Source organism: Marmota flaviventris, chromosome 6 (assembly GCF_047511675.1).
Source record: "Marmota flaviventris isolate mMarFla1 chromosome 6, mMarFla1.hap1, whole genome shotgun sequence".
NCBI classification, from domain to species: Eukaryota; Metazoa; Chordata; class Mammalia; order Rodentia; family Sciuridae; genus Marmota; species Marmota flaviventris.
The window spans coordinates 21,723,114-21,735,584 of record NC_092503.1 but is presented as its reverse complement, the minus strand read 5'-3'; the positions used below and the strand labels follow the sequence as shown (position 1 = coordinate 21,735,584).

Genomic DNA, 12,471 nt, shown 5'->3' with positions numbered 1-12,471 from the left:
GTTTCTAGAGTTCATAGGAGTCCCATGTGTTCTTGTTATTGAGTGAGGCGATGAGTCCTAGGAAGTAAGTTACCACATTAGGAGAATGTGACTAACCTCAATTTTGAAGCATATTGTGATTTAGGCTGAGTATACTCCATACTTAAAGATTTGATTTTATTCTGGAGAATAAAGTCACAGTAATTACAACAAATTTGCTAATATTTTTATTCTACCCATCACCCCTAGCCCAAACTGTATCTTCTGAACCAGGAACTCAAGTTGGTTAACATTTTAGTTGTCTGTAAACAGTCTGGATCTGAAGAACTGTGCTTAGGGGGTTATATCTTCTGCTTCTGAGCTAACCATGATCTATTCCCATCTCGAGATTAACGTACTATCTTGTGGGATGAGATAAACATCCTTAGCACATCTTGACATAAAGATGTAAAGGAAAGAACAGAAACTTCATTGGGTCATGGTCAAATGAGCCAAACAGAGAACAGAATGTTGGTCAGATTTCTTTGGATATACCACCCTAAGAACGTAAAGACATGTCTTGGCACTGATGGCCAAGTAGCATTGAATAGACTGAGCTTTGTTGTAGCGTGGGTTGTAGGGCTCACCTAATGTCAGTATTTTCAGGTATTTCCTAGTTGGATGATTAGATTACCAGGGAAGTTTTAATTCAATTCTGCCTTGAAGGTAACGGTCTGGCAGGCAAGTTCTGGAAGCCTAGGAGAGGAAGAAGAGGCATGTGGTATTCTCTGCTTTCAGTGTAACTTTTTGTGAGATTAGCCACTATAATTTACATATGGACACATACATGTACATCTAGATACATGCACCTACAGTCGGTCCTCATTCATGGATTCTCTATTTGCAAATCTACCACTGGCTAAAATTTCCTTCTAACACCCAAAACTACTCAGGGCACTTTTACAGTCTTTTTTGGAGATATACATAGTCGTAAAAAAGGAACCCAACAAACATTCCCAAATGAGATCAAACAAGGTGTGCCCTCAGGTTTAAGGTCTCATATTGTAAACAAGTGCTCTTTTCAGGGTCAACTTGTCGACTTAGCTCTCCTTTTTTTTCTGTTTCCATTCTTGGTACCTTTTTTTTTTTTTTTGATGATGATTTCATTGTTTAAAATGGCTGCCAAGCTTAGTGCTGAAGTGCCATCTAGTGTTCCTAAGCACCAGGCTGTGATGTGCCTTAAAGGCACGGGTGTTAGGTAAGTTTCATTCAGGCATGAATGCTAGTTGGCATGAATTCAATGCTATTGGGTCAGCAATATATATTAAGTAGATGTCTCTAAACAGGAACACACATTAAGTAAGGTTTTGTATTGATCCATTGTCAAATATTTTTTTGTTTGACCTGAGATCCACAGAAACCTAACCCTGCATTTCCGAGCAGTGGTTCCGTATTTGCTAATTCAGGGATTCGGTGACTTTATAGGACCTAATTACCACAATGAGAAGGTCATATATGTGAATAAGTATCCGTACCTACCGAGCTGCCTGTTTTTGCTGTAGTACCCACACCTTCAGCTGTCCCTTGCATTGGTCAGTGTGCAGACTTTCTTTCCAGAGAAGAGGCAGCTAGAGAAACGAGCAGTCATCCAGAGGTTCCCCGCGGGATGTGGGGGATGGTGGTTCAGATTTCCTCTTGGTTCTTCATACTTTGACACTCTTCATCCTCATTCACCTGCACCAGTTACAGAGCTTCATGGTGCCCCAGGGTTCCTATGACTTGGGTTCTGTGGTGTGATGTGGTTCTCAGTTCTCCCCTGGGAAACAGATTTTGAAATAGTTCTAAGTCTTCCATGTCACTTACCATGTCTATCAGCTTTCTAGATCCCAGTTTTCTGTTGTTAACTTTCCTCTCTGTCCTCCGGGTTCTTTTTCCATGTCGCTTTGTCCCTTGACTGCAGTTTCATTGGAGCTTGGCAGAGAGCAAAATTAAATGGGGCAGTCTTTCTGTCATCCAAACTGAATGGTTTTTAGTTCCTTTTCTTATTTCATGACTTATGTTCCCTAGATTTAGTTGATAAATTGAGGCATTGTGGCAGCCCCTTGCCATAGGGCCATGGAAGATATTGATATTGCTAAATATTTGCATGTTCTGGACTGCAGAGAACCTAAGAATTCTTTGTTGACATGTGAATGAAGACATTGTCTTCCTTCTCTCCCATGCCATGTATCTCTGAAAGCATTTTTAACTTCCAGCTCAGAAAAGGAGTATCTAATCAGAATCAAGTCAGTGGTCGAACTTTTTTTTATTCTATTCCTCCTTATCTTTGTTTCTTATAAAGCTTTTGAGCTCAGATATTTATGAAGCTTAGTTTTATTTTTGTTTTGGTAAGCAAAATAACTTTTTTCCTCATTAAAAAAATTTTCAAGTATCATAAACAAATGTTTAAAAAGAATAGCCACCATAATAGTTGACTAAGTATGAATCCAAGTAGAGGGGGAAAAGATAGAAATAGCTGTTGATCCCAGGTGTGTGGTGGTGGATGCCTGCAATCCCAGCAACTTGGGAGGCTGAGGCAGGAGGATCACAAGTTGGAGGCCAGCACCAGCAACTTAGCAAGGCCCTATCTGAAAATTTAGAATTTAATAAAGAGCTGGGAATGTAGCTCAGTTGTAAAAATGTTACTGGGTTCAATCCCCAGTATGAAGGGAAGGGAAGAAAGGAATGTTGGTACTGTTATAGACATTTTCTATCAAAGGTGTTCTAATACATGTTTTTGAAAGTTACTTATTAACTCTGATTTTAAAAAAAAAAGTAATGCATACTCTTTGTATAAAAAAAAAAACTTGAAAATGCAGGACACTACAGAATAATCACATTTATTCTTACTTCCAGAGGTAGTTTCTGTGTGTGCATATGTCTTTTCAGACTTTCCTTGTAAATATATGAATGCATAAAATTTATCAACATTTTCCATGTTATTCTCTTACAGAGCATTTTTAATTGTTATATTTTATTTTTCAATTGTTAGTCTGTTCCTCTAAAGAGCCAAATAATATGATTATTTGCTCATACAGGTCATGTGGTCTCTGCTACAACTGCACAACTTTGCTGTGTAGTGTAAAAGCAACAATAGATACTAAACAAATGAGCATGACTGCTCCCATAAAACTTTATTTACAAAACATAGTCCCAGATTTGACCCACAGGCTTAGTTTGCTGACCCCTGGATAGTAATTTTGAATGTTTTTTTGACATGATTACAGCTTCACAAAAAGTTGCAAAATAGCATGCAGTGATCTCATATGTCCTTTACCCCATTTTCCCCAAGTTATATCTTAACTACAGTACCACATCAAAAGCAGGCAATTGACATTGGTACAATGTGTGTTTGTAGTTCTAAACTTTTTGTGTATGTGTGTGATAATACTGGGGATTGAACCCAGAACGACTGTACCACTAAGCTACATCCTCAGCCTTTTTATTTTAAGGCAAGTTCTTGCAAACCTCCTGGCTCAGCCTCCCAAGTCACTGGGATTACAGATGTGAGCCACTGTGCCCAGCAGTTCTATACCATTTAAACATGCATAACCACTACCACTGAAGAAGATAAAGATCGATTCCATCATGTGAAGATCTCCCTCATTCTATCCCTGTCAGAACAGTTCCTGTCCCTCGACAATCTAATGTTTCTCATCTGTTTAATTTTATATGTTGAGACTGACATTCAAATAGAATAATGCAGTATATGACTTTTAGAAATTGACTTTTTTTCCTCCAGATTTAGATCCAGCTAGGTTGTTGCAAGTATCAGTACTATTCCTTTTTATTGCTGTGTAATATTTTAGGGTATGGATATACCACAGTTTAACCATTCACCTACTGAGGGAATTTTGGTTATTGCAAAGGGTTCTTTTAAGGTTGTAATGATTTTCATGTGATTCAATATATGGTGCCATAATCTATGCAGCTCTTTGATCCCCACGCTCAGTTTTGCTGGCGAGGAAATAGACAAGCTTCAAACTTGGGCATGTAGTAGTCTGTCTGTATCCAAGTTTTGAATTGAATCTTATTGTGTCTTTTCTGCTTTGTACTGGGGATTGTACCCAGGGGCTTTTACCACTGAGCTATAACCCCAGTTCTTTTTATTTATGTATTTTTTTAAGACAGTGTCTTGCTAAATTGCTGAGGCTGGTCTCAAATTTGTGATCCTCCTGTCTCAGCCTCCCAAAAAGCTGGGACTATATAGGTGTGTGCTACTGGACCTGGCATATCTGTCATTATTTTATACTGTTTGAATTAATTAAAACTCACTGATTTAAACCCAAGGTCATTGATTTGATTCTCTAGGAATTTCTAGTTGCTTTGCAGATTACATGCTGACTTAATAGTAGATTTATAGTTATAGTGCTGATTGAATTTATAATCTGAATACTTGTAGATGGAGACTCGGGTTCAGGTCTCAATGTTACCTGAGGTTTTAGAGACATTACCCAACCTTGAGTCTCCATTTTCTTCTCTGTTAAAATAGTACCAATGCAGTCTCTCAGGGGTGCTGTGAAGGACAAATAAATAGAGAAGGAGTTTTGGGAAAAGGAGAACATATAAATGTTTGTCATATTCATAAAAAGAGTTATCCTTCGCAAGTGTTTTAGAAAAAGCAACATTTTACATTTTTATTTACAAGGAAGCATGTGGAGGGTTGTGGTAACTTTGCTGAAAGTAAAATTTAAGACCCAGTTTTAGAGTCCAGAGGCCCAAAGAAGAGGGGGGAAGAGAGATCTTCGTGTGTGCAGAGGTGGATGACCCGAGTTGAAAATACGATACCAATTAACAGACGTGAGAAAAAATCGTTTAAATCAACAACGTCTGCAGCAGGCTACCATCTGCTTCCTGTTAACCAGACCTTCCTTTTGCAAATTGTCTCCCCCTGGTTTCCATGACCCTGCTCTCTCCTGCTTCTCCTGGCTTGTCGTCCTCCTTTTCTTGGCCCTTCAATGTGAGTTTCCCCCAAGGATCTTCTCTGCACTTCTCTCTCCATGACTCCTTCCCTGGCTGTCTCTGCCTTGACTTCATTCCTCAAAGCCTGCATCTGTGTGTCTGACCCTGACCTCCCCGTTTCCCTCCTGCTGGCTGCATGACTCTATTTCAACTCGGTGCTTCCAAGGCTGAGGTCATTTTCCTTCCTAAGATGGCCTTCCTTCAAGCTCCCTGTTTCCATCCGCAGCCCCATGTCTTCTCAGGCCTTCTGCCTGTGAGCTGAGCATGGTCCTCAGCTCCCTTCTCTCTCTGCCACAGTCCACCCCCATCCCCAGGCTACTCAGGGCATAGAATCTTTGACATGTTTCCCTTTCCATTGCAGGCATCCACTTTCAGCTTTTAAATCAAACTCCCTTCTTCTCTTCGCACCTGTGACTCTTCCACTTCCAGTTCAGTCCCTGGTTGTTCCCTTATTTGTAAAGCCCACACGATGATTCTAATATCAAATCCATGCTCAGACCTCAAACTGCTTTTTAAAATCTTTACATACGGCAGAGAAACCAAAAGGAAGTTATATATATATATATGAGAAATTTTTAAACATTCAGAATTTTGTTTTTCTTTTGATAACTTTTCTAACCACTTAAAAAAATTGTCTTCCTTTTTTTTTTTTGTACTGGGGATTGAACCCAGGGCACTTAACCACCGAGTCACATCCCCAGCCCTTTTTTATTTTTATTTAGAGACAGGCTCTCACTGGGTTGCTTAGGGCCTTGCTAAATTGCTGAGGCTGGCTTTGAAATTGCGATCCTTCTGCCTCAGCCTCCTGACTCACTGGAATTATAGGCATGTACCACCACACTCAGCCATCTTTCTATTTTTCTAGGCTGAACTTCATATATGGTTTCTCTCTCAGGATTTCCACAGAGCTGCATATAGTAGATATTTGATTTATTGAATGAGTGAGTGGCCCTATGGTAGAAATTCAGTTCTTGTTTGGCTTACACCTTCAACCAGGACTTACTGAGCACCTCACTGTGGGCTTTTTGAGGCACTGGGGCTATCATAGGCACTTAGGCCTTCAGCCGAGTAAGGAATCCCAAAGATGATGATGTTGGATCATTTATAACCTTATGCTAAGGTACTGACTTTGTACTTAGGTCTTAAGCATAGCTATTTAAGAATATCTGAAACACCAAATAGACTCTGGTTTGCCTAAAGGTGATGGAATTTACTTGTTTAGTAAAGTGAGAAGTTTATATGAGGAAAGGAAAAGAGGTGAGTTTCCAAAGGATCTTTTAAGAGGAGGAAGCAGAGGTGGAGAGGGAAAAGACTGAGTGCCTCAGGCTATTGAGGTCACCTCCAGTCAGTCACTTCTTCTCGGCCAGGCAATTCCATGAAACTAACATAATGTGCTCTTGAATCTTATGCAGATGGCAATCAGGAGTTATTTCCCTGTGAAGTCTGTGGAAGACGCTTTGCAGCAGATGTTCTGGTAAACATGAAGACATTTTGTATAGATGTGTTTCGTTGAAGTTAAATGAACTGTCAAGTCAGTGAGGAGAGGTGGTGGTGCCAAGATTAAAGACAGATGTGGAGGGGAGACAAGGAAAGAGAAGAGCATCACCTATGGCTGCCAGGCCTGGAGGACACTGAGGCAGGCTGCCGCCGCCACGTTGAAAAGTGACCCTACTTACCACGGTCTTCCTAAAACCATGCCAGATGGAAGGGTCTTGGCACAGCCGGTTATCCCTTGAGAGGTTTTGGCTCTTCCGCCTTTTCTTTAAGCATCAAAAATTCAAATTTCAAGGCCAAAACACCAGGGAAATTAGCTAGTCTAGAGGAATGAGCATTGAATTTCAGGCATCTGGAAACTTGGCTTTTAGCCGCAAATTTGTCACTATTCTGACAAGTCCTTTAGCCTTCCTGTTTTCTGCTTTGCCACGTATACAGAGCCCTCCAATTTCAGGGTTTTTAGACCATTTGAACAAAATAATATATGGATATAAGGCCTGATCCAAATTCAAGCTGTGTATCAAGTTCCCTGGTTTGATGGCTATCAAGTTGAATAAAAGCTTATTTCAAAATTAGGGGGTCAAGCAGATGATAGACCCCAACGTTGTAAAGATTCCCAAGAAAGATTATTTTTAAAAAAATATCTAAGATGATAAGACAATCATTGGTCAGGACATTTCACATCAAGGACACTTTCATGGAACATAAAGGATTTGGACTAGAATCTACATTTGGAGGCTATACAATAAACTGGTGGGTTTTACTTGGGGATTTTAAAAATAAAATACCTGTTCTTCTAGTTTTCCTGGGTTATAGCTCCTTGAAACCAGAGGGGAAGCTCACAGGACCTGCTCTGGCCCTCTAATTCACCAGGGCACTGCCCTTACCTTTGCCAGCTTGGAGCTGCACCTCCTCAGAGTAGTGAGACCTAGGAGGTTCATAAGGAGAGGGATCACTAAATGTCAAGTACGTTTTGGAAGTTCCAGGTTTTACTCCCTAAGCCTATCTCCAGACTACAGGGAGCAACATTTGATCAAGTGATCTGATCTCTCTCCTTCAGTTTAACCAGACGCAGTGATTTTTATAGTCTGTATTTTGTTGAATCTGGACAACGCAACTTTGTAAATGATAGCTATTATGTGGTACATATCCACCAAGGAAGAGGGTGAAGAAGTTGATGTGACCCCATAGGGGCACAAGAACTGATTTAAGAAGGTGTACATAGGCAGAGCTCTATGTGAGTGTCCTCCACTCCTTGTGCCAGAAATGTTGAGTACCTGAAGGATTACTGGTTGGAGCAAACAGCATAGTGCCCAAGTTTTAAAGTTAAACATAAAAGCAAAGTTGAAGCTGTGTAGCTGTTGTGTTTAGCCTTCCACCACTCTAACAAAATACGTGGGATAATCCATTGGTAGAGAGAGAAGGTTTATTTTGACTCTCCGTTTTGGAGGACCCAGACCATGATCAACTGGCCCTGTTGCTTTGGACTTGTGGCAAGGCAGCTAGCACATCGTGATGGTAGAAGCATGTATTAGAGCAAGATCACTCACCTCATAGCTAGGAAGCAAAGGAAAGCAGGAAGGAAGGGACTGGAGTCCCACAATCTGCTTTAAGGATATGCCCCAAATGACCTCAAGATCTCCTGCTTTAAGAGGGGTTAATCTCTAGGTTCCATAACTTCCCTGTAGCACCAGTCTGAGGACCAAGCCTTTAAGGCTTGGGCCTTTGGGAGATGATCAAGATCCAAGGAGCTATAAAGGGCCTTGTATTATCTTTGACCAAACACATTATCTAGTTCCATGTTAGATGGTTGAAGAAAACCAACTAGATTTGATCTGCTGTGGTCTGAGAGTTAAGGAAAATGTAAGTTCTGAAGGAGCAAGCCAGTCACTATGGGGAGATTGGGGGTAAGTACACCTAGGGATTAAAAACTTTGTAACGTGCATTTTCAAAATTCCAATCCCTTCCCTTCCTTGTCTAGGAAAGACATGGACCAATATGTAGAAAACTCTTCAACAAAAAGCGTAAACCTTTCAACTCCTTGAAGCAAAGATTACAGGGCACTGACATTCTTACAGTGAGGAAGACTACTCACTCCCAGGTACTAGCAATATCTTCTTCATTGTTCTTTATTATAGTAAGTACATTGAAGCCCATTCCTCAGTTCTATGGTTTTATTTTTGCTTGATAAGGCATTGTAATGTCATTTAAGTATAATTTGCCTTTATCCTTCTCTTTATAATCTTGCTCACTTAGATTTCCAAATATATTTCAGACACTTTCCAGATGTGGAAAAAAAATCTTGTTTATGCTTTCATTACAGTGGTTTTACATTTAGCAATTAAGAAATTGAATCTTGCCATTTGTCTTCCTTTAAAGTTGTATAGCTTGTTTTTCTGATCATTGTTATTATTTATTTTTTGTAGCATTGGGGATGGAACCCAGGGCTTCATGCATGCTAGGAAAGCACTCTACCACTGAGTTACATTCCCCAGCCCCAGATTTTTATTTTTGTTTTTTCTTACTACTATTGTGACTTGCAGACTTTATGACCATAGTGTCCAAATCTCTTTAAATAGAGCTTTTGAAAAATAAATTCTCCTTTCTCTCCGAATTTCACAGTCTTGGTTCTATAAGTTCAGATCCCAGCTTTTTAAGAAATTGTAATTGAGGGGTATATAGCCTACACTAATATTGGTTGGTTTTCTTACAGCATCAACCTGTAAGGAAATCTAACTGGAGACAGCAGCATGAAGACTTCATTAATGCAATTCGATCAGCAAAGCAGTGCACACTTGCCATTAAAGAAGGCCGGCCTCTCCCACCTCCACCCCCTCCATCCATCAATCCAGGTGTGTGCACTTTTTGGTTCACTTTTGAGACTCAGTTTGGCTTTTTTTTGTACCTGGAATTGAACCCAAGGGAGCTCAACCACTTGAGCCATATTCCCAACTCTCTTTATTATTTATTTTGAGACAGGGTCTCACTAAATTCCCTAGAGCCTTGCTAAATTGCTGAAGCTAGCTTTGAGCTTGTGATCCTCCTACATCAGCCTCCTGAGTCACTGGGATTACAGGTGTGCACTTCCACACCCAGCTTCTGTTTAACTTTTGGCCCAATCATCATACCTCCTATATACTCTAAAATTGATAGTAGCAATTACATAAAAGTAACTTTTTTTTTTTTTGAACCAGGGATTGAACTCGGGGGCACTTGACCACTGAGCCACATCCCTAGCCCTTTTTTGTATTTTATTTAGAGACAGGGTGTCACTGAGTTGCTTAGTGCCTAGCGAGAAGTAATTTTATCGGGCTGGGGATGTGGCTCAAGTGGCAGCACGCTCGCCTGGCATGCGCGGGGCGCTGGGTTCTACCCTCAGCACCACATAAAAATAAAAAAAAAAAATAAAGATGTTGTGTCCACCAAAAACTGAAAAATATTAAAAAAATTCTCTCTCTCTTTAAAAAAAAAGTAATTTTATCAATTATATAAAATTAAAAGTAAATGTGTGTGTTGTATAATGTATATAGTATATATTATCCTTTCCCCCAACCAATTTTGCATATTCTGTTTTCTTTCTGTCTCAACATGAGGTAACCACTGTGCCTTTTTGGTGTTATTATGTGACTCCAGGGGATACCATTTGCACCGTGACTAAGAACAAGGAGCTTTGCAGAACTGAGTTTAAGCAGTTCCACAAGAGTTCCATGGAGTTTCAGATATCCACAGCTCTTTTTTTAAAAAATGATTTAGTGGCTCATAGCTTTGTTATTCCAACCTTTTTATTTTGAAATTTTTCACATCTAGAAAAGAGGAAGGAAGAGTAGCATGGTCACCCATATACCTTCTGCTGACATTTGACAGTGTTAACATTTCTCTTTCTCTCTCTCTTTCTCTCTCTGGCAGACCATTTAAAAGTGAAGTTTCAAATATCCACACTTTATCCTTAAATATTTCAATATACATTTTTTAACATAAGTACATTTTCCTGTATAACCACAATGCTATTCTCACACTTAAAACACAATCTCATGTTTTCCCAGTTATTTTAAGAATGTCTTTCAAACTTCTCTCACCCCAGCCCCAGACCCGGCCCGAGCCACAATCCAGGATTCAGTCAAGGGTTACATGCTGCCCTTTGTTTTCTTTTCCGTTTTTTTAAATCTTACCCTACCAGACTGTTTGTCTTTTAGAATGCCTCATGTTCTATATTTGTCTGCTTGTTTAGTCATATTAATATTTAACTTGTTCCTTTATCCCATATTTTTCAATTGGAAGTTAGGGCCAGAGGCTCAGTTGGGTTAATTTTAATCCTTTATCAAATATATGATTTGCAAATATTTCCTACCATTCTGTGTACCGGCTCTTGATTTTCTTGATAGTGGCCTTTAATGTACAAAATTTTTGAATTTGGACAAATTCTAGTTAATTTACTTTTTTCTTCTCATGTACCTGCTTTTGGTGTCATATCCGAAAAAAAAAAAAAAAATGCCAGATCTAAAGCTACAACTCTTGTCCCCTGTGTTTTCTTTTTTAAATAGTTTTAGCTCTTATGTTTAAAAGGTCTTTGATCCAGTCTGAGTTAATGTTTCTGTGTGCCTTAAGGTAAGTTTTCAACTCCATTCTTGGACAAGTAGATAACCAGTTATCTTAACACCATTTAAAGACTGTTTTCCCCATTAAATGATCCAGGCACTCTTATTAAAACTCAATTGACAGTATATTTGAGGGTTTAATCTGGACTTTCTGTTCTGTTCCATTGTCTGATAAATCTGTCTTTATGGCAGTACCACCCTATTTTGATTGCTATAACATGACAGTTTTGAAATCAGGAATTGAGTGAGTGCTTCAAAATATTACCAAAGTGGTTCTGCTTATTTCTGAGTTCTTTGAGATTCCATATAGAATTTGGAATTTTTTTTCTATGTCTGTAAAAAATACTATTTGGGGATTTTAACAGAGATTTGATTGAACCCATGGGTCATTTTGAGTAGTATTGTCACTTTATCAATATTGTCTTACAATCCATGGACACAGGATGTCTTTTCATTTATTTATGTTTTCTTAAATTTATTTCAGCAGCATTTTGTAGTTTTTAGTGTACAAGTCTTTTGTCCTCCTTGGTTAGATTTATTCCTATGTATTTTATTATTTTTAATTTTACTATAAATGAAATTGTTAACTTCTCAGAGTGTTCATTGCTAACATATAAAAGTGCAACTTATTTTGATATGCTGACTTTGTATCCTGCATCTTTGCTGGGTATATTTATTATCTCTAATAAATATTTTTGTAGAATCTTCAGATTCTCCACATATTTGAGTGTCATCTTTAAGTGTCATCTCTCTATTTCTCATGCCTTTTATTTCTTTCTTATGCCTAAATCTTCTGGCGAGAACTTCCAATATTATGTTGAATAGAAGTGGCAAAAGTGGGCATCCTTGTCTTGTTTTCCATTTGAATATGATGTTAGCTATAGGTTGTAATTTTCTATTTAAAGAATAAATAATAGCACATTTGGATAATATTATACAATATGAGAATGAAATATGTGAAAAAATAGCACAAGGTTGAGTGAGGAAAGTGGGGTATAGATTGTAGTGTGTTGCATTATATGTGAATAAGTATAGTATTATTTTAAGATAGATTTGAAGTTACTTGAGTAACCACCCAAAAATATTGAGGTGTAGCTAATAATGCAATACATCAAACAGAGATGAAATGGGGGAGACCAATCCAAAAGAGGACAGGAAAAGACGGGGGCAGGTGGGGTGGATAACAGAGAACAGATGGGGAAAAGACAAATAACAGGATGAAAGAATGAAGCCTAGCCATGTGAATAATTTCATATTAATGACCTACAAACTCCAGAAAAAAGACCAGGATCATCAACCCGAATAATAGATCAAAAGTCAACTCTTATATGTTTTTCATAAGAAGCACAAGTGGCTATGCTAATATCAAGCAAAATAAACTTCAGGACAAGTGTTTACAGAGATAATGATTCAAAAGATGTAC

The 12,471-nt window shown here is 38.7% G+C and overlaps 1 protein-coding gene across 1 annotated transcript in view; it reads left to right on the top strand.

Moving 5' to 3' along the window:
* Window positions 1–12,471, top strand: part of Zc2hc1b (zinc finger C2HC-type containing 1B) — a 45,739-nt gene that overhangs the window by 1,903 nt on the left and 31,365 nt on the right. The window contains exons 2-4 of the mRNA XM_027938414.3: window positions 6,372–6,433; window positions 8,435–8,554; window positions 9,167–9,305. Of these exons, the coding sequence (XP_027794215.2) occupies window positions 6,372–6,433; window positions 8,435–8,554; window positions 9,167–9,305 (321 nt within the window). The remainder of the gene's footprint in view (window positions 1–6,371; window positions 6,434–8,434; window positions 8,555–9,166; window positions 9,306–12,471) is intronic.